Raw genomic sequence first — 27975 nt, forward strand, 5'->3', positions numbered from 1 at the left:
GTTTCTGCAGAACTGGCCATATAACTACCCAAAAAGGGTCTAGGTAGGTACTTTTGTAATAAATTGCAATAATAAAATAATAATAATTTGTAATAATGTGCAATAAATTGCGTAGATATCGGCCACATATACATTGTTTTGATTAGAATTCTTAAATAAATGAAGACGAAACCTAAAAAACTTAGAAAAAACTTATATAATAAATCATCTAGATTCTAGGTAAATGAATAATGCAAAACTGTAATCTGTTCTTATTATGTTTCGAAACCTATGTCCATAATAAAAATTCACAATATATTGCTCTTTTAAAGAGCGAATAGGTACCTATATATTTATTACATCTTCACCTTCTCAGGATTCCACTTTTATCATATAAAAAAGCTAAAAGGTACAATTTACGTAAGGTATGTATTTAGATGTTGTAATAAACCTATCCCTTACATATCGTAAAGGATTGGACACCAAAAGTGATAGAAGCAATGTTATCCACATATCAACTTGTGCATACAAATGACAGGGAAAACCATGGACACCATGACCTTGGCCATACCATATTTATTAAGTCAGCTAGTGTGTCATCTGTCCTAACTTCGTCCATTCATAAGCTTATTGTAATACAATTGCTATTGATCTCATCACCTATTACTCATAGATGCGTATATTAACGTAATCCCTCAGGATTACTAATTTAAAAATAAATATAATATTGTACTTGTTTCCGTTATCATAAAGGAGCGATATAGAAAATAATTATTATTTTTAAATTCAGAATCAAATAAATGTAAGTACTTAACATAGTTTTGAAAAAAAAGATCGAAACTTCAATCTAATATAACCACTTAGTTAGGTAGTTTCTATTTTTTCGTAATTCTGATCTGAGTTATACTAGATTAGATTGATGAAAAAAGTTCAATATTATAAAAAAAACGGATAATAATAAAACATACATTATGTACAGGGTTCTGTGGACGATGATTCAAATCGAAACCATAATAATGGAGCCTTGCATTTGTTAGATAGATGTCTAGTAGTGAAATGATATACCTATCTATCTACTGGTGTTATGAATATGAGAACTCTCTGATGATTGTGTTTATATTCACAAGGGAGATACATTTTCTTAATATGGTAGAAAAGTTACGTTAAGTTATAAATGTAGTAGTTTATTTTGTATATAGACTCTACAGAGGAACTCTATATTAAGGAGCGGTAGGTAAAAAGTTAAATCATAAGATCGTGTGTTTTAAAATAATGCTTTATTGTTCACGTAATAACATTAATATTGCTATAATAGTGCCGCAAAAACATAACAAGATTAAAGATACATGTCTAATGTCATCATTATTGATTTTCATCACGAACCTTTTAACATTATGTATTGTAATTTTTTTTTGATAGGATTGGTTTTTTTGCTGTTCGTGATCTTGTTCAGTCCATTGTTTAATCGTGAGAAAATAAAACTATAACGTAGGTACAGTACCGCGTTATTTAATTTTTAAGATTAATTTGCACACACATTTTAGATTATTTGTTGCAATAAAATCAATATAAACATAATACGCTATTAGTAATTAATTTAATCGAGGGTCCGAATTTGGTATTTTCTAGTAATAGGCAAGTGGGTAGGAATAAGCATATGCGTAAGGGTAGGAGTATGCCAGTGGTGTGCTGTATGACGCGACGTAGGCTGGGGCGGCGTAGTAGCCATAGGTATCAAGCAGGACTTGAGGCTTCGCTACCGCTGACGCTACGAGCAGAAAAGCTGCGATGAAGAACAGGCACTGAAAAAAATACGAAAATTAAGTACTTACATTTAAACAAGTGACGAATTTTTTTTTTATAAAATTTAATAGGGATCGTTAACGTGGAATGATGAATGATACAATTAACGAAACAATGATACAATTCAATTTGTGACAATTAAGAACTTTTTTTAAATTCTGGTTGAAAAAATAAATCTCTGTAAATCTACATTCTTTGAATTTGAATTTTGAGTTTGGAGAGACTTTGATGTAGAGTCATAAATAGATGGTAAAAGCTATAAATATGTAGATTCAATAATGATCACATCTTATAGCTATTACATTGTGTGTTTTTTGAATTATAATATAAAAAAATAATTAAGGCAAAAAGAAAGACAATGTCTGCTATGCAAGATATTTTTATGGCAATAAAAATATTTAGCTAGTAAGTTACTTACTTATTTTAGTTTTAAATAATAAATTTATCAAACATTAACATAAGGACTTATCCCTAATAATGGACTGCAGTAGGTACTCAAGTAATAAGTAACAAAATTAATAATAGGTAAATCAAATAAAAACAAATGGGCACTAACAGTGAAAACATAGGTAAGTACCTAAGATTACGATTACGAAAAAGCAAGCAGCAAGTTTAATCTTTGATGTCAATTGTTATATTATCCTAATTCATACCTGCTTGAACATGTTGGTTGTTGATACACAATAACGTCGAGACAACAAAACTGATCTCTAGCAGGTTGCTAGATGAGGATGCTATCGACTGCTGCGACTGATTGCTTACGGATCCAATCTAACATTTATATAGCGGCCTGGGAGACTGACGTCCCGTCCGTGATATGAATATCATCGCCATGGCGTTCAATGATACCGGACATAATACTCTTCACAATGTCGCATTAAGCCTTAAGATTACAAAGTCATTTCCATATAAACCCGGATCACACCTTAACAATAGATAAATGGGCCGACGAGTCGATTAAATAAATGTTGTTCTTATTATAATGGTTGAGGAATATAAACAGATCATCTCAGTTAGTAGTAGTATGAAATTTTACTACATATTCTTTATATATTAATTAATATTAGGAATTTTAAAGGTGGATACATATAATACTTAGCGTACCTAGTAGTATCTACTAGGTACGTTAAGCTTATTTTTAGGAACTTACATCTAATGTAGAGCTTTAGGAAGCTTAGAACATAACACCACCCTTTTCGAATTTCGGCGTATATTTATTTCTACCTGTTTAAAAATTATTTATTCGTATTTCAATCCTATGTCTAAAATTATTAAATTGGTGCCTGTTGTCTTATTGAGGGTTAGGATTGCAATATACCTATGGGGACAAAAACGCATAATAGTTAACAGTAGGTACCTATTGTACTAAAAACTAGTACTAAAAAAAGAGATTAATTATCATGTATGTAGGTAATAAATGCGTAAAAAATATAAATCTACAATGGGATTTCTGAAATTATATCTGTAATATGTATGTTAAGACAAGCGAAAGCTTGGTATGGGATCAGATCGTCCCGTGTGTGAAAAATGTCCCGAAATATTTATCTATTTATTGAACTACTTTTCATCACAAACGATGTTTTATGCTGATAAGAGTTAAACGCCCTCGAATCTTATTATCTTCAAAATCTTGTGGGATTTCGTCCTAATAAAATAGTTGAAGCATTACAATGGGTTAAGTAATTACAAATAAGAGGTTTCTTTTGCAACTTTAATGAGTATGGTGGAGAGAAGGGTAAAATAAAACCGATCAAGTGCGGGTTGTACCTATCTACGTATCGAGGTTTGTGGCGATTTATAAACAATGTTTATTTGGTTGTAGATATTTTTTTTGTTCATACAATTAAATGCAACTTATAATAATATAAATTAGGTAGGTATGTACACGCCGAGGTCACGGTAAGAATAGCCGGATTCTAATACCAGAGTATTTTTTCTTTTCTTTAATTTTTCAAATATTTATCATTTCAAGACACGATTATTTTCAATCAACTTCAAAAAAGTAGGTTTTAATTTCACTGCATATTTTTGTGTTTGTTAACCGACTTCAAAAAAAAGGAGGAGGTTATCAATTCGGCCGGTATGTTTTTTTTTTTTAATGTATGTACACCGATTACTCCGAGGTTTCTGAACCGATTTACGTGATTCTTTTTTTGTTCGATGCGGGATGGTGTCGAATTGGTCCCATAAAAATTTTATTCGGATAGGCCCAGTAGCAAAGAGGATATAACCACTACGTTTCCAGTAGTTTTTATTTTATGAGCATTTTTGTCTGTATTTGTTTGAAGTCGGTTGTTTTTAACGCAGTTATTAATTGTTACAAGGTTACCTTAGAAATTTTTACTACCCTGTCAAAATTTCAAACATCTGCTTTCTTTATTTGAAAGGGCGGTATAGATTTTTGTTCAGAAATAATCCATACTAATATTATAAATGCGAAAGTAACTCTGTCTGTCTGTTACTCAATCACGCCTAAACTACTGAACCAATTTGCATGAAATTTGGTATGGAGATATTTTGATACCCGAGAAAGGACATAGGCTACTTTTTATTGCGAAATATGTACCAGTACCACGGGCGAAGCCGGGGCGGACCGCTAGTTATTAAATATGTCGGTAATAAGGTAGGTCGCTAAGTAATATATTTCGTTCGTGAGCTGAGGTATTAATTATTATTAGACGTCATAGTTTAATTAGTCGGCGCCGAAGGTAATGATGAAATCTCACCAAAAATAATAATGACGGGTCGGCGTGTGTAAATGTATGTATGTACGACAATTGACAGCTGCAGGCTTGCAGTGCATCACAATGAGTATGAGTACTGTATTATGTAATCTAGTTATAATGTATGTATCGTCGAGATGACATAGGCATTTGTATTCTATAATATACGCTCCTATTTTCCCAAAAACCTGTTTAGTAGGTAATTGTTTTTATTGATATCTTGTCTAATATAAGAACAGAGCTAATGAATAATAATTAATATCTAGAGATTGGAGAACTCATTATAGGATCTTATCATTAATCATACCTTTTGTTTGAGCTATATAATTTCCGATTTCATACTGATTTTTAGTACCTACCTCTGTTTCAATTTTCATATCAGCGTTCAGATTAATTAAAATCACAAAATGTTTATTTGATATAATAATATGTAGTTAATAGATAACAGTAGTTAAGTATCAATATTTAAAAAATAAATTGAAAAGTTAGGTAGTTACTACATACATAATTTAAAACCCGGATTATCTTGAAACTAATTTAACAAAAGTTTCTTTACCGACTAATATAATTATGATTTGGAACTAATTTCGATTATATGTATAGTAAACTCATCTTCCAACATATCTTAATTTTGTTAATTAAATTAATTAAAAAAAAAATATTATTTAATTTTAGATTTAAAAAAATAAAAAAAGTTTATAGTACAAATAATTGTTTATTCATCAACTACTTTTTGTCTCATGTTTCGTTTAGCATTATTGATTTTTCTCTTCTTAAACCTCACAGGTCCCTCACCAAGAGACTCAACACGTTTTTCTTTAAAACGCACAATTTCTGGTTGCACTACAACAGGCGGTACAAAAACTTCCTTCTTTGGCAATTGTAAATCTATCTTTTCGACTGGTCTGTAACAAAATACATTAATTAATAGATATCAAAAAAACAATAGCATAGACAGTACTCCCAAACTAAGTGCTGATTTACACAGGGTCAGTAACTGACTACAAATTCGAGGCAAATCAGTGTTGACCCGAAAAAAAACCCTGTGTAAACAGATTTGAAGTCAGTACAGAGGCTTGAAGTCTAGATGTAAACAGTTTAGTAAATCAGCACTAATAATGCGCATAGAAAAATTCGTCACTGTTCGGCAACTGTCATATTCCGCGAGCCTCCGAAGATGATATGTATATAGAGTGGTTAAATGTATTTACTTCATGCATAGTTTTAGTAGAATTATGAGTTTTATTGTGATTTTTATGGTAAAAGAGATAAATAACGAAATTTGTTTCGATAATTCAATGTAAGTTAACCTTTTAACCGCCTACGTCGGATTAATCCGACAAATATTTTCGGGCCCATTTCGCCAGAGTCGTATATTTACGACCAAAATATCAGTGCTCGTTTAATCAGCTTTTTTAATTAATTACGCTGCATTCTATAAAAAATATGTTTATACTAGGCAAATAGTTAACTAAGTAATCATTTACAGTTTAATACACTTTAGTCTCTTAATAAGAAGTCCTAAAAATAATGTCCAAAGTTAGATGAATTACTAACATTATTTTTAGAAAATTGTATTGATGTGCAACGCCCATGACGACAAAATCCGACATGAGGGACGGGACATATGCCAAGATTTTTCGATACAAAAATAAACATAAATCAAAATATTTCTCGTTATACTGACTAATTAACTTTAAAACAAATACAGCAATTGTTAATAAAACATTTGTTTACAAATATTTGTGAGTATTTCATTTAATTCCTTTAAAATTAAGTGAATTTACATATGAAATACATGACGACTACTGAAGAGTTAATACGAATTCTAGAAGGCGATGAAAATAATTAATAAATCGTTCAAATTTTTAAACACTTTGTTTTACTGACTTGCGAAAAATGTCGAATAATTTCGTAAGGTACCTAAGTAGTATACCTATATCTCCACCATGCTAAGTTTACACCTCGCTGGAATGCGGCATACAACAAATGCAAAGTAAAATCTAACAAACATTTGTTTACTTTTAGTCATAGCGAATCATTTTTTACAGCCCGTACCTACCTAACCCTCAGTGTGACGTAAACGACGCGAGGTGCAAACTTAGCTTGGTGAGATGTAGTTGTTAGTTAACCACGCTCGCAAATGCAAATGTCGTTATTATAACGAAATATCGACATCACAATGTTAAGTATCGCACATCCCTCTTTCTTTTAGGTATTTAATTTTCGATTCACTGTGCCGGGCGCTAGGGACACGCCAACTGTTCTGAAGTCGGGCGGTTAAAAGGTTAATAGCGAGGATAAGCCACACGATTGCGAATAAACTCAAACTCAAACATTTATTTATTCAATTAGACTTCTTCGAGAAGCACTTTTGAAACGTCAATATATATTTTTAACATTTACCACCGATTCGGAAAGCAGTATCTATTGAGAAGAATCGGCAAGAAACTCCATAGTTAATCATATATATTTGTTGTATTGATTTATTTACTAGGAAAATTCTATACTTTGAACTATTAAAGTGTCTTTCTGAAGCTGGCGTAATGATGAATGTATGGAAGGATAAAATAAGACAAAGTTTATATTAAAAAAAAACATTTTCAAACACTGGTTTACCTTTAAATTGTGAAATCTAATGATTAAAACCTCAGTATAAAGGATTTAGAGAATCAGGGATTATCTCTATTTCTGATATCGTAAAATTACAGAACTTTCATTATTCTCTTATTAATTTTCACTTTCCCCACTGCTATCTGCTACCTGTGTAAATAATCATTTTACCGGAAAATTAAACTTTGAAAACTACGAAGGGTATGTAACAGCAGCTCTATATAATTCCATACAGAGATAATACGTGCGGTCACCACCAATAAATAAAGACGACTGACGGATTTTTGAATTTTTTGACTGACAGGCTACCGTCACCTATCGCCCGAATTGTTTTCAATTGTGTATGACTCTGAATTGACTCCTATTTCTTCCCAACAAGGTGCAAGATGCAAGTGCATTGTTTAGGGCACTTACGATTCAATGTTTCGGGGTGATTCGGGTGTTTCTGGAAATACGATAATTAGCGAAAATCTGCATGCGCATTATTAATTTTGGAGTACTGTACATAAGACTTTTAAATGGACTTGTTTACCTATTGTATATAAACAAATAATGAACGGTCTGGATGGCGGTCTCTATAGAAATAAATAATATTATGTACCTACCTATGAGGTAGTTATTATTTTATTATACGAAGGTGTTTTTTATAATTTAGATAAATCTTTTTTTTCTGATTAGTTTTCTGGCTAACATTTCTAAATGTAACTGTAAACGTGGCAATATTCACTTTATCTGATAGTTTTTGTGTCACGTAGATATCGTAGCGAAGCTAAGGCAATGCCATCGGTTGGTTAACAGTGGCATTACGAGGTCGTTTATCTCAGAGAAGTAAATTACGATTCCAGCAAAATTTCGACTGAGTACTTACAGCCGATTAAGGAAAGTTGGCATCTTCACAGTACTCACACTTATGCAATTTTAATACCTATACAGTATGTTCAAAAATAAATGCGACTCTAGTTTAAGTGTAGACTTGAATAATTGTAAAATGGGTGCGTTGTAGATAATATGAAAGCTCTCAAAATTTATATGTAAAATTACAATTTAAAAGTAACTCAATCGATGGACTTAATTATTTATTCTCACAATCAATTTTATCGTAATATAGTATTGACAATCATTCAATTATCAAATAATATTACATAATTAAATTTCATGTCAAATTCAAAATAACGATATAAACCTATATAAACAATAGGTACAAATAACACGTGTGACGTGCTCTCACTCTCAAGAAACAATACAAGCGAAACCTTAGCACATAAGAGATAAGGTTTTATGTTACATTACAATAAAAGTTGTATATGTATAAAAATTTATGTATAAAAATTTACGTTTATATCTTGTTTACAAAACTTATTAAAATTATTACATAATTTAACCTAGGTAAAGTAAAAAATATTCTAATCCGCGTGCCGCGAAGTATATCTCGTCGAATATAGTTATACCTAAAGTCTTTGTTTAAATTACATCACCCTGTATTTATAAACAACTAGCGGTCCGCCCCGGCTGCGCCCGTGGTACATATTTACGTTTTCTCTACATAATAACCATCCTCGTACTACAAGGAATATTATAAAAAAATAATTATCGAAATCGGTTCAGCCGTTCACACGTGATGCCGTGACAACGCGAAACAGAAGAAGACGAATCGTATAGACTATAGAAGAATACGTAATTATATATAATATAATATGTATATAATTTGCGATTGTTATGTATTTTCCTTTTAATAAAAAAAAAACCATTTATATAATTTGTCAGAATACAAAATACTACAAAAAATAACATAACCTAGCGTACAAACTTATTACTTACACTTTCTATTAGTAGATACCTGCTATAAGAAATGGAACTGATTATCCAATTTATAACATTATCTTTCCAATACAAATTAATACATGCTAAAATTCAGACGCAAGTTCTGACTGCTATATGTTTTAAAGTCAAAAGAATACTCACTCATGAACAACTGTTTCCCATTTTCCATAAGGTTTACTACTTCTAGGTTCAGGACCATACAAAGGTACACTCACAGGAGGTGGTTTCTCCTTTTTAACTGCTAATTCTTTCATACTCTCTCTTGCCATATGCGCTTTAACTTCGACCATGGCCTCTTTTTGTTTTTGCTTTCTAGAAAAAAATAGTGTAAATTAAAATGTATAATTTAAGAAGGATATAAAGTAAATGGATGAAAATGAGATAGTTACAGTAATTTTTTCTCCTTTTTATTTTCTTTTAATTTTTTCTCTTCTTGCTGTGTGATTGATAAATAGTTATCTGGTGTATCCCAGGTTGTTTCTGAAAGAAATTAATTATTGCTATAAGGGTTCAATAATAATAATTAAACATTTGTGAAATCTTTTAAAAATAATATTTTTTCTTTATTAACTTAATTTTACGAATACATCAACAAATCTGAGACAATCGGACAATCCTAAGTTATATAAGTAACATTAATGTGTTAATACCATTTGTTTGTGTGTTCCAGTAGTATGAGTTTCCATCTGCACCTTTAACTTCATGCCAAACAGGTTCTGATGCAGGCCCTGGAGCTGATACTACAATATCTTGGCTGCTATTGCCACTCTGGCCAAGCATATCATTAATATTCTGCAATATAAACACAGTTTATATGTAAATTTGAATGGTAGTGGAAATCTCTATAAAAATTCATACTATTTAATTAAATAGTATTGCATGAAAGTAAAGATATATTAGTATCATTAATCTATAATCTAATTGGCAGCACAGGGTTATTGACCTTCCATAATATGTTATACCATCTCCATGTCATATAACTTTACAATACTGCATAAATATTTTTAAACTTTAAGATATCTATGTTACATTTATTTAAAGTTTAATACTGAGGTGATAATCTCAAAGACTGAGATAATGATACATGAAGTACAAAACAAGAAAACTCTAACCAAAATATGAAGTTACACTAAAATCCACTTCTAAAATTACCTTAGAAGTCAAATCAGCGTTGTTCTGAACATCTTTCAAATATGCACTCATGGCAGCTTCTTCCATTTTTCTGATGTCATCATCTTGCTTTTCCTTTGCCTTGAATTCTTTTGCACTCTTCTTACTAATCTGTGATATGTGTTTTTTAACGCTTTCCTTGTGGCGCTTGCCATTTTCATGGAATGATATTGACTGTAAAAATTACAAACCAATTACAACTATATACTAAAATATATGACCTTTGACACCTTCATGAGTAAACTCAATCATGTTTTATGATGCAAAATAAGGAATCAAATTCTACTTACAACTTTATTATCTGCTAACCAACACTTGCAAAATTCACAATATTTCCGCGCTTGTGATTTCCAATACTCTGTCCTGTAAAAAGATAAGTGTATATTAGAAATTAGATTTCGGGTGATTTTGGCGACTTTTTAGATTATCTATATTATGTATTACTTACACTGTAATACAAAGAGAGAGTTCAGATTCAATCACATAAGTTATTACTAAATCCAAATCATCATCTAACTATATTTAGTTTCTAAATACAATTGATTAGTAGATACAATGATGTTTTTTTTGTTCCATATATAGGTAATTGTTACTACCGGTATCCAAAGTAGGTTATTAAATACATAACCTACTTTGGATTTATATGTTGTATGCACAAGTTTACAATACACGAAATACTGTAATTTTGTGCATTTTTTTAATAATTTTGTAAAATAATAGATACATGAATTTATACTTACATTTTGTAATAAAATAGAATTACTAAATACCTAATAAATTTATACAAAATAAGTTATAATGAGGATATTTTACAAAATATCACATGTTTTATTGAATTATTTTGTTTTAATTTTATTTGGTACATGTAAAAATACTATGTATTCGTTATATAAATAGTATTTTTTAAATACCAATAATATATTTGAAAACACTTTGAAAACATGAAACCAAAGGTTTATTGCTCAGCTGTGAGTTGTGTCACTTGTGACAGGTGTCTGTGACTGTGACATGAAAATACATGAAAATGTTGCCATTAAAAAAAAAGCGTACTTTAGGCACAATGCAGGCAACAAAATACATAAAGCGGGCTGCTCACTCAGGTGAGTGAGCAGCCTACCGCAGGGCAATATTGGGACCCTTAATTGCCTTCTTAATTGTGATGTGTATAGGCAAGCAGGGGCAATATTTAAATAGGGCCTGCGGCGGGGCGGTAGGGGCGCAAGGCTTTTCTAACTCTCTAGGATGTAGCTGCCGCACGTGTAGTACGGTTGGGACAATTGCATAAGTTTAAAATCCTCGTAACTCTGCCCGCTTACCAAAACCTTAATGCAGCGGTTAATCGTTTATAGTACGTAGCACCTTCCGCATAAACGTGTCTTGCTTTTCTATTATTGGTGTAACGATAACCAGGAGCTCTTCATAAGAATTAATATCCAATATCCATTCGCAAAAAGTTTTTAAGATTATCTACTTCAAAATCTTTCACAGTGGTCATGTGGCTTGTGGAGGAAGAAATATTAGAATTCCTCCATCGACAAAGGGAGGATCCTCGACCAGCTGTTAATGCCTCGATGAATGATGTCAAAAAGTGGTAAATATTATGCTCTGTAGCGTAAACATGTCGCTTGCGACATGGCTCAATTTGCTTCGTTTCTGCAACCAATTCTTCTTTCTTTTTTTTGGTAGCACTACAGAAAGTGCCAAGACGACACCATTATCGATTGGTGTTTCTACAATGCAGGAACCAGGAGCCTTTCTCTTAAACTAGCCTTCAGTGGGACTACAACCGGCTATTCACCCACCTGCAGCAGGGGCAATATTGGGATTGCACACTTAATTATTGACTCCTTAATTGTGATGTGTATAGGCAAACAGGGGCAATTTTGAGAACAGCTGAAATTGCTCCGACCGCCGTGCAACCGAGATTGTTCAAATATTGCCCCTGCGGCAGGTACGTGAGTAGCCGGCATATCACTTACACACTGAACGGCAGGCTTGTTTGTAGAGAATATATGAAATTGTTCCGATCCCCGTGCAACCAGGTAGTTTTCCAATTACAGAGCATAATAGAGCATAATGCGACTCAGTGGTGCACAATGCCGAATTTAAAGAGGAAAAATTAAAATTCTGTCACTGAGTTGGCATCGATTGCACACATCACGCGCATTACTTTTAAGAGTGCTCGATTGTGCGAAACGTTGCTGTAGTTGAAACATTCGACGTAAAGCATTATGCCGCATAATGCGCTCTAATCCTGTAATTGGAAAACTAACTGTATTGCGACAGGTTTGTGAGTAGCCTGCCAGCCAGCCCGCAAGGTCACAATGATGAGTGTTGCTATTTGAACAATTTAAGAAGATTGCTTAAATTAAGTGTAAATTAACATAAAACAACTAACAAAGTCGAATAGACTAATACTCTATCTTAGATAATGAAACACATTTTGGTACAATAATAATAAAAAAATAACATTTTCTTTTTTCATTTATTAAATTGCACCAAAACGTGATAAGATAAAAAACGTCACGTGATTCTTCTAATCCATCGAATCCATCAAATAATAATACGTATAAATTTTTTCTAATATATTTTCTTTGATCTAAATATTTAAAATTGAAGAAAATCAAAACATTCATTGAATGAAACATTCATCAATGAAAATTTACTTGTATCAAGTAAATTTTCTGAAATTACGCAAATTAAAAGCAAATACATTTTCTTCACACTAAATTGTAAATTATACAGTTTTGTAATTTATTATTTTCCTATAATTCAAATATGTACTAAACTTTGCACCTATTTAACAAGTAAAGTTAATATTCGTGCATAACGCTCATAAATATGTTTATCAACAATGATGCTAATAATAAAAATTGCAATGGAAACATTGCAAATTGCATTTTGCAAGTTGCAACACTACCGCTTGGTTACTTTGTGATGTCGTCGTCGAGTATCGAGTGTCGTCGTCTTTTATAAAGTTTTATCAAGGTGATATTTGTTTTTCTTTAAAAATATCTTATATTTTATTGTTGTAGATAGTGTAAAGATACTGTTTTCAGTTTCAGCAGATTCCTTAATTATTTAATTCCATGTATTCATCAAGGATAATTTTTTGTGGCGGCCATATTTAAAATTTAAATCGTTCTATATTGGTATCAACTGAATCTGTTTATATCTTTTCAATCGAGTATTTATTTCGTTGTAGTCGTTGATTAATTCTCTCTAAATCCATTGTTGTAACAATATAATATTTAAGTTTTATCCCAACTATCTTACGTATTGGCTGTACGGACAAAAATAATTGTACACAAGTATTGTATCTGTCTTGTTGACGCGTCTTGTACCTAATCTTTAATCCCGATTGTATATTGTGTACCGTTGTAGATGTATTGATTTAAATGCTTTAATTTTATTGTTACAGATAATCCTGAACTCGTCTGGTATACGTGATTAACTTTCTAAATATCTTATGTGTCGAAAAGTGACTTATCGTGAAATTTGTTTTGTGTTGGACTGTACAAGAGATTTGTGATAAGTTTCTAATTTTAGTCTCCCCTAGAGGGCAACTTTGGAAAAATGATGACCGAAAATAGAATTAGTTCAAGTAATCACGTCGGAAACAGTTTAAATAATCAGAAAGGGTCAGTATGTCGAGTCATTGAATTCGGGATATGTGTGTGTAATCTATTCCTAACCGTTTTTTAATGTTTTTAGAGATGTCGATAAAACGGTTGACGACATTGGATGGAAATCAAAATTAAAACTACCCCCTAAAGATAGAAGAATAAAAACTAGTGTAAGTATTGATATTTTTCCAGACAATTTGAATTTTTTTTTTACTTTTTTTTGTCATACCTAGCTAATGATATTATCTTTGAAAAAGTATTTAGCTATGTTTTCATATACAAAAAATTCTATATTAGGTATTGGATTCAGCTGCTTAAATTTCATTGTAGGTACCTACCTGGCTTCTTTTTATCCTTTGTGCCTATCCGGACGAAAATATATTTTTGTATTTAATTTCATAGAGAGACAATCAGCGGTTTAGTTATGAAAGCAAGACAACATATATCTACTAATTCTTACCACCTTTCCCATTTATAATATTAGTAGAATTATGAAATAGATATCTCGTATCCATGTTATCCTAATTATTAGTATTTTTTTATTGACCAAGAATCCAGACCTGAAGTGCATTGCTGAGATGTTTAAATTTTAAGTACAAAACTCATGCATATGAAAAAAGCAAGAATAGAATAATATCAATATTTTTAACAATGTTAAAAATGGTTTTGATTTTTGTTTTAGGATGTAACAGACACAAGAGGAAATGAGTTTGAAGAGTTTTGCCTAAAGAGAGAAATCCTTATGGGTATTTTCGAAAAGGGATGGGAAAAGCCATCCCCCATTCAAGAGGCTTCAATACCCATTGCTCTCAGTGGTAAGGATGTACTCGCAAGGGCCAAAAACGGAACCGGCAAAACGGGCGCATATTGTATTCCAGTCTTAGAACAGGTAAAAATATATGTTTAACTTGTTATATTTGGAAGCATTCAGAAAAAAAAAATTGATTTTAATTTATTCATATCAATGTTAATTAAATTTGTAAACATGATGATATTGTTTGGATTCCCCTTCACTTCTTATCATAAGTGATAAAACCAATGCTGATAAGTCTGCTCTTAACTAAACTAAGTATAGTTTTTAAGCAATAGAATGTAATATAAGTGTGTTTGTAGGTTGATCCAAAAAAAGATTATATTCAAGCTTTAATTGTGGTACCAACTCGAGAGCTAGCCTTACAGACATCACAAATCTGCATCGAACTAGCAAAACACACAGATATACGTGTAATGGTCACTACAGGAGGCACAAACCTGAGGGATGATATTATGCGTATATACCAAAATGGTAAGTTTTTATATAAAAGTTACATGAATCAAAGTAAATGACCTTATTGTAATTTGGTAAAGTCTGTTTTAAAAATATAAATTCAATTTTTGAATCTATAAAAATAATTACAGAAACAGCTCTGATTATGAAAAATATAAAATTTAATATTTTTTTGTCATTCGATCAAGTTAAATGAATTCGGTAATAATTTTTGTGGTATATTGGTAATTAAATAATAATACTTTTTTCAGTCCAAGTAATAATTGCCACACCTGGGCGAATGATTGATCTCATGGATAAGCAAGTAGCCAAAATGGACCAGTGCAGGATGCTGGTATTAGATGAGGCAGATAAACTTCTTTCTCAAGACTTTAAGGGCATGTTAGATATGGTTATCTCAAGGTTAGTTGATATTCTTAAAATAATAACAAAATTCATATAACAAGAAACATAGAACATAAAAATAAAAATCTGCCCAAAAATATGTTTTTCTTAAATTGTCAAATCTTTTACAGATTACCAAAAGAACGCCAAATCTTGCTATTCTCAGCAACCTTTCCATTAAGTGTGAAACAGTTTATGGAGAAGCATCTCCGAGAACCGTATGAGATTAATCTTATGGAAGAGTTGACACTAAAGGGAGTCACACAGTACTATGCTTTCGTACAAGAGAGACAAAAAGTGCACTGTTTAAATACCCTCTTTTCAAAGGTACATACAATTGTAATGATATAAAATTTATTTATGCTTATCTCAATTGATTTATTAATTTATTTTGCCTACAATTTTACCCCATAAAGTTTATCAACAAAATATAAAACAGACTATTACAATTGATAGTGACTGTTTATTAATAGAAGAGCTTCAATCTGCATCAATTAAAACAAATAATAATTGTTTGTTTCAGTTGCAAATAAATCAATCCATCATATTCTGCAATTCCACCCAACGCGTAGAGTTACTTGCAAAGAAAATCACAGAGCTGGGCTACTGCTGTTATTACATTCACGCGCGTATGGCGCAAGCACACCGCAACCGCGTGTTCCACGACTTCCGCGCGGGTCTGTGCCGCAACCTGGTGTGCTCGGACCTGTTCACCAGGGGTATCGACGTGCAGGCGGTGAACGTGGTCATAAACTTCGACTTCCCGCGGATGGCGGAGACGTACCTGCATCGCATTGGGCGCTCGGGCCGGTTCGGCCACCTCGGTATCGCCATCAACCTGATCACGTACGAGGACCGATTCGCCCTGCACCGCATCGAGCAGGAGCTGGGCACGGAGATCAAGCCGATCCCGAAGGTCATCGACCCGGCGCTGTACGTGGCGCGCACCCCCGGCGAGGACGACGACGGCGCGGACAAGTAACGCTCTGCCGCCCGCCGCCCGTCCCGCCGCTGAAACTGGACTTACCTACTGGTGTATGGAATTAGTTTAAACTGCAAAAACAAAAAACTTATTTGTAAAAAGTGTAATGAATTTTATTGTAACAAAATGTGCGTGTATATAGTTTATCGTGGATTAAGACTCGAACCTGCTAGAGGGTTACTTTTTTAAAGTGTATATAAACAAACATCAGGACTTGTGAAAGGCACCCAGACGCTCTTTGTCCATATTGGATTCTGTGCGTGGTTTCCTATGATTGTTAAAAAGTTAAATATTTATCTGAACACTATTTGAGTGAAAGTCTATCTAGATTTGTATGTGGATTTTGAATAAATTGTGGTAGACTTTCAACCTTTAAAATTTAGCCCTACCCATATATAACACATATTTGAGCTAGCACCAGTTTTATTTTATGTTGTTAAAATATTTAATGTAACTTTCCGTTATATGGGTAGGTTTCAGTCTAGCTCAAATGTACAACTTTAAAAATTAGTATATGTTTCTGAAACCAGTGTCAAATGCGTTGTTCTTGACCGCTTGGAACAATGTTAATGAACAAGTCGTTATTTTATTTACAACCAGGTTAAAGCAGTGTTAAATATTTAAAAGAAATTATGATCAATTTTATTTATATAGTGGTGTAAACATTTTGTGTTGTCTTAACCTGGTACTGCTATTTTGTGCTTCCTTTCCATTGTTAATATTATTATTTAAAAGCGGTTAAAGTCACAGCTTTAAAAAAAAACAATAAAAAAAGAACTCTGATCCATTCTTTCTTGATCAAAAACAATATCTTGAGCTCGCCACTAGAATTGGCCTAATTCATGAGCTTAAAATTTGAGGCTGTGACTAGTAACAAGGCAAAGGAATAGTAACATGGTGGGACGGCTTGCGCCATGCCTATTCCTTTGTCTCAGGGATTTGTAAACGGAGCATTTGTGTTCAAATCGTTTAAAATATGCTCTGGGGGTTCTAAATTTCGGGATGTCACGTGAAGAGTTGCACTATTTGGTCAACATGTCTTTATTTCAACTCTTACAATTTGTGTCGACAATTTGCCACCGAAAAATAAAACACTGCCTGTGTCAGTATTCTCATTTGTGGCCTGAAGTATTGTTAAAATGATTTCAATATCTTTATGCTTACATCGTTGTTAAAAAAATGATTAGCAAAATTTTCCGAATCCTTAGTACTTAGATAAAAACATTATTTTCGAAGTTTTTAAAACCATTGTCGAAAGTTTTAAAAAATCTCCATATCTGTGATACATTTCATTATAAGCCTGGTGAGCTTGTGAGATTTTAGACCTTTGTTCATTTCGTCTTCCTATAGTAAATTCTAGTTTAAAAGGCTTCCAAGCCTATTCTGTTGTGATTTGGTGATACTATTGTGGTACAAAAGATAAAAAAAATATTAGTCTTCAAAATTAAAAAAAGTATACTGCTTATCTCATTCGTAAGCCAGGCGAGGACGAAATTAGCATATCAAAGATATTTTTCTATAGGTCACAGTTAAATCATGCTCTGATAAAATATACACATATGCATTGAGATTAAATCAGAAATTGGTGCCTTCGGGTTTTTATTGAGATTGTTCAGTTTCTCCCATAGTGTGTAAAAGTTATGTTCAAATGAAAAACAGACAGGTAAAATCAGAAAAATAAATATGTATGTATTTTAAAGCTATGATGTTGAATTATTTCGATTAATCCGTACGGTACCTTGCGACTGATTTTTATATTGCGCGCATTATTTATGTTATTTTTCTAGTTTAAAAAAAATATATTCTTGTTGAGAGTGGGCCAAAAATAAACTCTTCACATAAAATGTTATATTATTTCCCTTTAGTGTTTATTGCATGCGTTTGTATATTACATATATGTACAATGCTAGTTAAACTATTCCGCCCGCGCGACACTCGATTACTGACATTAATCCCAAAATTAAATGTACTTACCAGAAAAATTATTTTACTAATCCATACTAATATTATAAATGCGAAAGTAGGTAACTCTGTCTGTCTGTTACTTAATCACGCCTAAACTACTGAACCAATTTTCATGAAATTTGATATGGAGATATTTTGATACCTGAGAAACTATGATATATAAAAGAGCTAGATACGTTACCCGCTCTCTATTTTGGCAAGAAAAAACTCAGGTAAGTGCCCGAGTTTCACTTAGTCACGCACCATTCAGCGTCGTGGCTGGACGTTCTTTTTGTATTTTAATCGGCAGTTGTTATTACGAAGTACATGAGTGAGACATGTATTATGTCTCGTGCGTGAGAGTGAAAGAGAGAACAACTGTATTGGTGATAATGCGTTAGTAAGTAGGTATGTATTAATTACGCTGTTTTTTAGTGCAAAGATGTTGGCGTATGCCGCGTCTACTAGTATAATAGGTCATTGCCTGAGAAAGGACATAGGCTACTTTTTATCCCGGGAAAATGACGCAATCCCGGAAATCCCATTTTCTTTAACTGCGCGGGCGGAAACCTAGTTATAAAAAAAACATGTTCCGGTCAACGAAAAAGGTTGCAAATTTATATGTACAACCGTTCAGTATATATTTCCGATATCTGTGTCAAGTTTGCAGAACTTTTGGAACATTTTCATTCAGTTTAATAATAATAAAAAAAATAATATTCAATAACAAAACATGTTCCGTACACAGATTGGTTGCAAATTTAATACGTGATATGAAATATTATTATTTAAATCGAAAACTTCCCCAAGTTTGCAGAACTTTCACGACCATACAGCAAGAAATAATTTAATTGTAATTTTAACAATGTTCCGGATTGCGGACAAGGTTGCAGAATGAGATTTATTGTCGTCCCAATGTATTCATTTCATTCACATGACCGAAGTTGGAAAACTTTTGGAATTATTGTTAAATTTACGATTTCGAATGTCGATACTGACTGATGTAAATACCGATCTATTATAGTGGACAAAAATCCCTGCAAAGGCCATAATTATAGTAGTAGTGTATTTCTACATAGAAATAAAACAGTCTTAAAGAAAACAGCATAAAATGATTTGTACATGTTTTTATTTTATTAAAATTTTACATTACTCCAAACGAGCAGGCGGCATGTAATACATGAAAAAATAAATAAAAAAAATCATTAAGTACGAACAGAACTGAACACATTACGTTTCTCATTACTTATTTCAGAGCAACTAATTGTTTAATTTGACTAGAATTTAGATAAGTCAATGAATTTAGCATACAAATTGAAATTCATTATAAAGGCTTGCTCGTTGAACACATTAAAACTATAATAATAAATAGTATAAATCATGTATTATGTTAAAATTAGTAATACAAAACACTAAACTTAAACTTTAATTAAATGGCAGTAATTTCCACACTAAAAAAGTAATATAAAATATAACGTTAAAATTACGAATAAAGTTACAAAAGTACTTATATATTAACGCCTATGATAGGCGACGTTGTTCATACGGCTCATATCAATAATCATTTTGTGTTGTGTTTTTTACATTAAATGTTTCGACAAGATCCTATAAAGATAAAAAGTGTGCAAATAATCCTTCGTGAGGGTATGCATAAAATCTGTTTTTTTTATTTACTCATTACAAAATGAATAAAAAAAAATTCACGAATATATATTACATAGGTATGTTATTATATACATAATACATAATGTTCTTAAAATAAAGCTTAGATAAAATTCATGTAACAAATCCAACCGAATTGGAATGTCTTTAGACCGACGCAGCTTTATAGTAGAGCCATTTTAATAGGCAACATTTGACAGTTCAACAAAATTCAACAACGTAACCTAGTAACGACGACATAGAATAACATGATATTTTGTTTTGTTAGAACTGTACATTTGCTTAACTTTTTTCAATTACGATTACATATTTATTATAATAATGTCCGATACAAGTAATTTTAAGATTTCTTTTTACAGATAAACCATTCTAAACATAATAAACAATTTCTGAATTAAAGAACTGACGTCGCTACAATTTTGTGTCAATAAACTTTTTTTCTTTTTAAATATCAGAGACGTTACTCTAAAAATCGAAATCTGACATCTAGAATCGAATACATTGATTACTTGTGAATAAAAATCATCATAAATTAATAAATGAGTTTCAAGTTCGATTGACAAATGTTTCAAGTCCGTATCGATTAATTCACTGTAATCGATGTTTTTAAGCAGGTTACCTCTCTTCGAATATAAAATTGATAGACTTCAAATGTTGCCTATTAAATTGGCTCGACTATAGCTTCTTGAATGTTTAGTAACATTTGATGGATTGTCAAAAAACGATAATTTAAGCATTGGGCTTCACCCACAATATATAGCTGTGTCGGACTGGACAAAGAGTGGTCAAAATAATAACAATATACAGGATGTCCCTCCATCGGTATACTAAGCGCGAAGGGACTTGTAGTTTTGCATACACTGATCACGTAAAAAGTACTTCAATATTTGCTAAATTTTTCCTTAAAATCCATGTTTTCTTCTCTAGCTTTGCGCAGCAGGCATATATAATATATCCCGTCGCTAATGTGAGCATTTTGTCCATGAAAGTACCTATATCGATATCTATATCTTCAACGATAGCTCAAGTGCGAGTGGCAAAGTTACTTGTCAGGGGTGTACAACTAAAGTTTTAAGAATTCATCTATTTGAAAAAAAAAATGCGTCGGGAATTTAAGTATTTTTTACGTACTCAGCGTTTGCAAAACTATAATCTCCTTTGAGCTTAGTATACCAATGGTGGTATACCAATAAATGTAGAACAGGTTGGTATGGAATATTCTGTTTCATATCTCAGGTCCCCAATATCCGCTATAAATACATAAAATAGGTACTCATAAATAAAATAAAACTTTCGCAGCAGTTGAGTTTGTACTAAAAGAACATACTTTATTTAAAAAAAATCTATCTATGTTTCAAATCGGAAATTACGATTAGACATAATCATAGCAGCCTAGTATGTTATAATAAACGCTACTATCGGGTTATTCTAATAGACATATACGTAAGTATACCTTTAAATTCTAAGATATGATTATAAAACCTAGCTAAATATATTAATTAACTATAGACGCAAGTTTCGGAACAACTAGGTATCTCTGGAATATAAAAACTTAATAGTTATATACGTAATTGTTAAATAGGTAAGTACAGGTTTTTGTAGCTCTTAATCTATATTGATATATGTATTTACTAGCTTTCCGCCCGCGGCTTCGCCCGCTTTGTGCTTTAAACTATCCTATCTCTCAAGTTGGATCGAACTGCACATGGTGTGCGAATTTTATTATAATCGGTTAAGTGGTTTAGGAGTCCATTGAGGACAAACATTGTGACACGAGATTTATATATATATGTATTTATATTCGATAATTCGATGTACAGGATTATTCTAAATTACATAAACATAGTAGTTACACGCAACGGTGTAAACTGGGGCATATTAACTTGATAAGTACAATACATTCGTACGCGAATTCGAGATCTTTATAAATTCAGTTAAATTAATGTACTGATGAGTAGCAAACGCAAAATCTCCATTATTATGGTAGTAAAGTAAAAATGCAAAAAGTAAGAAATTAAATAATGATTCAATCGACTATCAAAGATCGGATCTCGATTTCATTGTGCCGGTTATTTATTGAAATTCACCCTGTATAAATTTAATCGTTTGTCATGACGTAGATAGTCTTTTAATATGAATTTATTGAGTAGGTACATACGGGCTCGTATTTGACTCCTGTTTTTATTCAATAGATAAATTAGACATGAGTAAATCAGGTGGTGGCGGCAATCCCGGCTGTAATGTGACTGCAACACCTCGGTTTAAGGACACTGCTGGGTAGAAGGCGCCGCGTAGGCCTGTAAATGCTATGTCGCCCTGGAAATAAGGTTTAATAATGAATACTTACTCATCTATACTAATATTATAAAGCTGAAGAGTTTGTTTGTTTGTTCGAACGCGCTAATCTCGGGAACTACTGGTTTGATTTGAAAAATTCTTTCAGTGTTAGATAGCCCATTTATCGAGGAAGGCTATAGGCTATATATCATCACGCTAAGACCAACAGGAGCGGAGCAATGCGGGTGAAACCGCGGGAAGCAGCTAGTACATAATAAAACAATTTTTCCCCAGTTATAACTAGTTATATGATGTATATATTCGGGTGTACATGTAGCTGATGCGTTTGTGTTTCGATATGCGATGTAGGAGTGTGCGAGTATACATGAAGTGATATAACACGCGCCGTGTTACGTGTGTGTACATGTGCGGGAGTGTGCGCTACCTGCGGGCGGTCGTCCACGGTGAAGCGCAGCGTGCCGCGCGTGAGGTCGAGCAGCACGCCGACGGTGGCGCCGCTCGCGATGCCGCCCGCCGCGCGCCCGCCGTGCGCGCCGCCGTGCACGAACCACGAGCGCACGCCGTCGATGTACATCGCCCAGCCTAGCGCGTCACTCCCTATGATAATAATTAAAGAATAAATAATATCTTACAACTTAAAAAAAAATCAATAATTATTATATTGGGAAATAGGCAAGCAGTCATGAACTTAGATCTTTTTAAATTATAAAATACAACTAGAATCTAGACGATCACGTCAACACAATGGTCATCGTAATGATAATATTGGCTGTGATCGTTACGGCCATAGTTCTATTGGGCCTGCGTGGTTTTTGCCATCGCCGGATCAGGAGTTGGCTACGTCGCGAGGTGGATAAGGCCAACCAAGGACGAGCGTCTGCGACGCTAGGGCAAGCGACCCAGCCTGCGCCGCCCACTGCGGCATACGCGTAAAATAAATTATATCGCAGTTGTAACATAAGGATAAATTCATGTAGTGATTAGTGAGTGTGTGACGATATTATCGTAATCTACCGTCTGCCGTTGTGTGACCATATTATCGTAATCCATATACGTATGCCGTTTACACGTATTTTTTATTGTTGTAACATTAAGAAATATTACGAATTAATATGTATATTGCATTGTTATCTCATTTTGTATTTTGCGTCAATTATTATTCTGCCTGTCTTTGTATTTTTTGTAGTGTATAATTATTTTTTGATAAAGGGGGGGGGGGGGGGGGGAATAATGTAGGGACACACTTATGCAATTCGCTGATCGAGCTTTTTGTATATGTGTGCGTCCACATTGTTTCCCCGACGCTTTTTAGATTTATTAGAATAATTATTAGAGTCAGTAACTCGGTAGTGCATAACGGCTAGCTTAAACAACACATGTATTGTAAAGAGCAATAAAGTGATTAAAGAAAAGGCATTATTATTTGGCAACCTTGGGGGCAGAAGCACTACTCAACATTGAGTATACAATGTCCATATTATTTATTCCAATTTACAGGGAGAAAAACTTACCGAGCATCTTATCCTTGGCGACTTCAGCGCGCGCGATCCCAAAGGCGGGGTCGGCGTCGCCGTCGTAGTGGTCGAGGCGCAGGCGCCAGTAGTGCACGCCGCGCGCGAGCGGCTGGTCGGCGATCACCACGCGAGGTTGCCAGCCCGCCGCGCGCGCGCTCAGCCCGTCCGCGCCCAGCGCGAGCCCGCCCTCCGCGTGCGCGCACCGCGCGTCCCATGAGAACCACGCCACTGCGCACACATTTGCATTCTAACTTAAATTTTCACCGCCACAACCGCGACACGCGTGTTAAAATAGTTTAAACCATAATCTATCTGCAAGTTATTAAAAACTATATACTGCTTATGCCCAATTATTATCATAATTATATTTGAAACGACGCCTAATATTCGTCGAGATTCGTAAACATCAAATTGTAAATTTTTGGCAAATAACAATGAATGAGAGAAATTCTAAAATGAATGTGATAGCAAAAGAGGTTTAGATAAAACTCAAAACATAAAATTCTAGTTTTTTGAAGTTATGAAATATAAAAAAAAAAATTGGTTGTCTGTAAAGTCGGTTACTGACGATAGTTGAACGTGACAACGATTGTGCTTCTTTGTTGCTCGTTCCGCACTCTCGCTTGCACTTCAAGCCTTACGGAACGCCTTAGAGCGAGGTAACGCCGCATGAGTCATGTTTTTTCGGGCGTGCAGCCGCGGCCGGCTCTATCGAATTATAAGACGTTGTCACGTCAAAAAAAAATATAGTTTATTTTTGGTTCACGCTATATTTCCAACCTGGTGATGTTTGTAGGCCGATGACTTCACTGTATGGTCCTTCTCCAGCTCCATTGAAGGCTTTCACTCTCGCACTGTATAGAGATGCGTAATGCAAGCCATCGACTGTACAAACCGTTTCACGGCCGCAATAAACTTCCTGCAATTATTATATCCTTGCATTGAGACTTCAGTTATACATGAAAAAAATGTATGATTATTATTTATATCATTAAAAAAATCAACATGTGCACCACAAAGTGCCGTAAGGTACCATGAAACAGATTTTATTTATATTATCTTTTATCTTATAGCTATCAAATATGAATTCACATCTACATCATTGCCCATGATACACATAACATTTAAATCCCAAAACCTCAACTCACCCGGAAAGGTCCTCCCAGTCCATCATCTAGTTCCAAGATATATCCGCGAACAGAGTGTGGCGCGACCGGCGGCCGCCATGCCAGTGTGCACGAACAACCACGCGCAGCACACGCTTCCACTGCCATCTCTGGCGCGCCGGGAGCTATAATACAGTTATCGTTTAATATTTTGGAAAAATCATTATCTTGAGCTCTTGAGAACATCCTTTAGCATATCAAGCTGATTTTACCAAAAGGATTTGCGTCACCACTTAGAAAAAAATCGACGATCGAGTTTGTTTTCTCAGTGGCTGCTTATTACTTGATACAACACTTAATATCACAAACATCTTCTATATAAAATTGTAATTATTATATTTATAACAGAAATTAAAATCAATACCTGATGATTTCATTTCTTTTTCCGGTGCTGCATTCCAAACAAAAGTTTTATCACATATTATTTTTGCTAGCAAATTTCAGAACACAATAACAATATTACAAAATACTTCCATGAAAATTTATTAAAAAAAATATCATGATGACAAAATAAATTTTAATGTACCCTCATGTTATAAAATACACTTACGTATACACTCTATGAAGTTCATTGTCTTCACGGTGCGTAAGACAGGTTCTATGTCAAGCGTAAGAGCTGGCGGGGATGGGGGTGATTCTAACGAATCTCGTAAACCAGTAGCTGTATCTTGTGCGCGCGCAGATAAAATGTTACCAACCTGAAACAAAAATTACAGAAAAAATGAATTGGATCCATGGCTCTAAAAACCATAGAGCTATCGATGTACGAGACTTAAAAAATATGAATATTAATTTTATAAGTCAAGACTATGTGATTACAATTGCTATTGTATTTATTAGGTATTGTTAGCCATAACAATATATCAGATTTATTTTATAAAGGACATACACTTTTATGTAATGTTGTAATATTTATTACATTATATTATAGGTACTATATTGTAGGTAGTATGAAAAACTAAAATATAATCAATAGTAACTATGCCTTCCATAAAGTAAGTTTGTTATGGACCAAAGCCAAACTTATCTGTTTATTTTCGTTACTTATGATGAAATATAAATTCAATAGATTATGGAGCAATGTTATCAATACTACTAGTAAATTTAGGTGTATTGATACAATGATTATCATTGATTATTATTATCAATTTTACAACATACACAAGTAAGTATTTACATATTGTTTAAGTTGAAATAAGACAAAAAAAAAATAGTGTTGATTGTATCAATCAATATTCATGAGTCATTATCTTTGATGACTTACCTATATTTGATAAAATTACTATTTAATATCATTAGATAAAATTGATATCAGCATGAATGGTTATGACTAAGTACTTTAAACAGAATAATAAAGCTTAGTCATAAAAATATACACATAGAAATAAATGCAGAAACTTATCAAATGACTATAAATGAAATACCTGTAAAAAGGCAGCATGATCGGTTTCTTTTAAAGCTTCAATAGAAAAGTGTAACAATGCAGTTGCTTCACGTAATTTCTGTGCAGCATGAGCAGTTAGAGATCGCATATTATTAGCAGCCTGTGTTCGAGTGTTCCTTGCCGCTCTTACTAGCTCATCACGTCGTCTCTCAACCGCACGAGTGATTTCTGAACATGCTTGATCTATTTGTCTCTCCAATTCTTCGCAAGAATCCTAAGAAGTAAACAAATATATATTTTAATTATAAAGAAAGAATATATTGGATTATTTTCATTTAACATTAATGCTGAGTAACAGTGAAAGAACTTACATTTATTTTCTCTCCTGATCCTTTGACTAATTGAATATACTCAGTCACCGCTTTAGCTTCCTCCGAGAGTTGTTGCAATGATTGCGATAAATCAGTCTGAAATTTTAATGAGTATAATTGTCACCACTCCAGTTTGAGAGAAAAAAGCTTAAATAAAGGAATAAATTTAATTAAGTTTTAAATGTTGTGTTCCAATAAGAATTTGGCAGATAATTATCTAATCACGGCATTCAATAATTCTATAATAAATTATTTATTATATTACCTTATGGGCTCGTGCTGCATTAGAGAGGGGCTGTGTTTCATGGGTGGAATGACGTTCCGCAAGACATCTCTGGCAAATTGGGATGAGACAAGTATTGCAATATAGAACAGGAGTGGAACCATGATCCACACATGTTGTCCCAAGGGCTCTTAGCTCATGTTGTGCAAGTGGACCACGTGTTGGGTGCCAAGCATCTCTACAACTCGCACAATATCGCACAGAACACTGTTCACATCTTACTACTGCAGCACGCTTTTCGCCTTCACACATTTGACAGGCTTCTTCAGCCGGCGGTGCAATATTAACGCCCCCAAATCTTTCGACGATTGTTCGCATAACACGAAAAGGCGGCAATCCGTCTGCTCCATTGTCATCAAAATATATCTGTTTGTTACATACGGGGCAGACGAGGCTAAAAGCTGCAGTTGGATAGATAGGAGCAGCAGGCGTCCCAGCGTAACTATTAGGCCTTGATCCACATACGACACCACTATCTGTTTCACTTGATACTGAAGCTTTATCAGCTTCCTGGTAATCCGATGCGACAGCTGAAGCATTTTCTGTTTCATGAACATGAGTTTGAAGATTGACTGCACATATTCTACACAATGCATGGCCACAAGGTAATAACACTGGTTCCCTATAGAATTCCTTACACACGTAACATCTTAACTCTTCTTCCATTTTACTCTCTGATTTTTTTTTAATGGATTATTCACAAATTATAACTATTGCATCTTTTACTTTTAATTTTGATGTATGGTAAAATTCAAACATTTAAACTAATAAATCATATTATTGGAAACACTATGTTATAATTTATTAAATAAAAATAGCCAAGTACGCGCTTTATACATTTCTATTTAAAATTATTTCTATCGCACAGTTTAATCACATAAAGTTAAGCCATTTTATTCTAAAACGAGATCAAGAAAACAAGAAATTGAGGGAGATAATAACACACACATTTGACACTTTAAATTTCCACAGATACATAAAATAA

The 27975-nt window shown here is 33.3% G+C and overlaps 3 protein-coding genes and 1 long non-coding RNA gene across 4 annotated transcripts; 1 reads left to right on the top strand and 3 right to left on the bottom strand.

Moving 5' to 3' along the window:
• Positions 1–1239: 1239 nt before the first annotated feature.
• LOC123693767 lies at positions 1240–2630 on the bottom strand. Its single transcript, XR_006751716.1, has 2 exons — positions 2436–2630; positions 1240–1781 (listed from the first exon to the last, which is right to left on the bottom strand). It is a non-coding gene; the product is annotated as an uncharacterized LOC123693767 (long non-coding RNA).
• A 2577-nt stretch (positions 2631–5207) lies between these two features.
• Positions 5208–10893, bottom strand: LOC123694004 (WW domain-binding protein 4). The gene is made up of 7 exons (XM_045639299.1): positions 10850–10893; positions 10400–10472; positions 10092–10283; positions 9590–9731; positions 9329–9419; positions 9081–9251; positions 5208–5410 (listed from the first exon to the last, which is right to left on the bottom strand). Coding segments are annotated over exons 1-7 (861 nt in total). The 5' UTR covers positions 10852–10893; the 3' UTR covers positions 5208–5220.
• A 2095-nt stretch (positions 10894–12988) lies between these two features.
• Positions 12989–18212, top strand: LOC123693993 (ATP-dependent RNA helicase me31b). Its single transcript, XM_045639282.1, has 8 exons — positions 12989–13097; positions 13531–13750; positions 13824–13905; positions 14418–14624; positions 14849–15020; positions 15254–15404; positions 15518–15713; positions 15910–18212. The coding sequence occupies exons 2-8, from the start codon at positions 13686–13688 to the stop codon at positions 16366–16368; spliced, it is 1332 nt and encodes a 443-aa protein (XP_045495238.1). The 5' UTR covers positions 12989–13097; positions 13531–13685; the 3' UTR covers positions 16369–18212.
• Positions 18213–21762: 3550 nt separating this feature from the next.
• LOC123693988 (E3 ubiquitin-protein ligase TRIM9) lies at positions 21763–27926 on the bottom strand. The gene is made up of 9 exons (XM_045639275.1): positions 26973–27926; positions 26708–26803; positions 26377–26610; positions 25503–25650; positions 24935–25077; positions 24567–24705; positions 23784–24014; positions 22697–22869; positions 21763–22290 (listed from the first exon to the last, which is right to left on the bottom strand). Exons 1-9 carry the CDS (start codon positions 27654–27656, stop codon positions 22156–22158), a joined length of 1983 nt encoding a protein of 660 aa, XP_045495231.1. The 5' UTR covers positions 27657–27926; the 3' UTR covers positions 21763–22155.
• Positions 27927–27975: the final 49 nt, after the last annotated feature.

The sequence above is a fragment of the Colias croceus genome, chromosome 8 (genome assembly GCF_905220415.1).
Source record: "Colias croceus chromosome 8, ilColCroc2.1".
Lineage (NCBI taxonomy): Eukaryota > Metazoa > Arthropoda > Insecta > Lepidoptera > Pieridae > Colias > Colias croceus.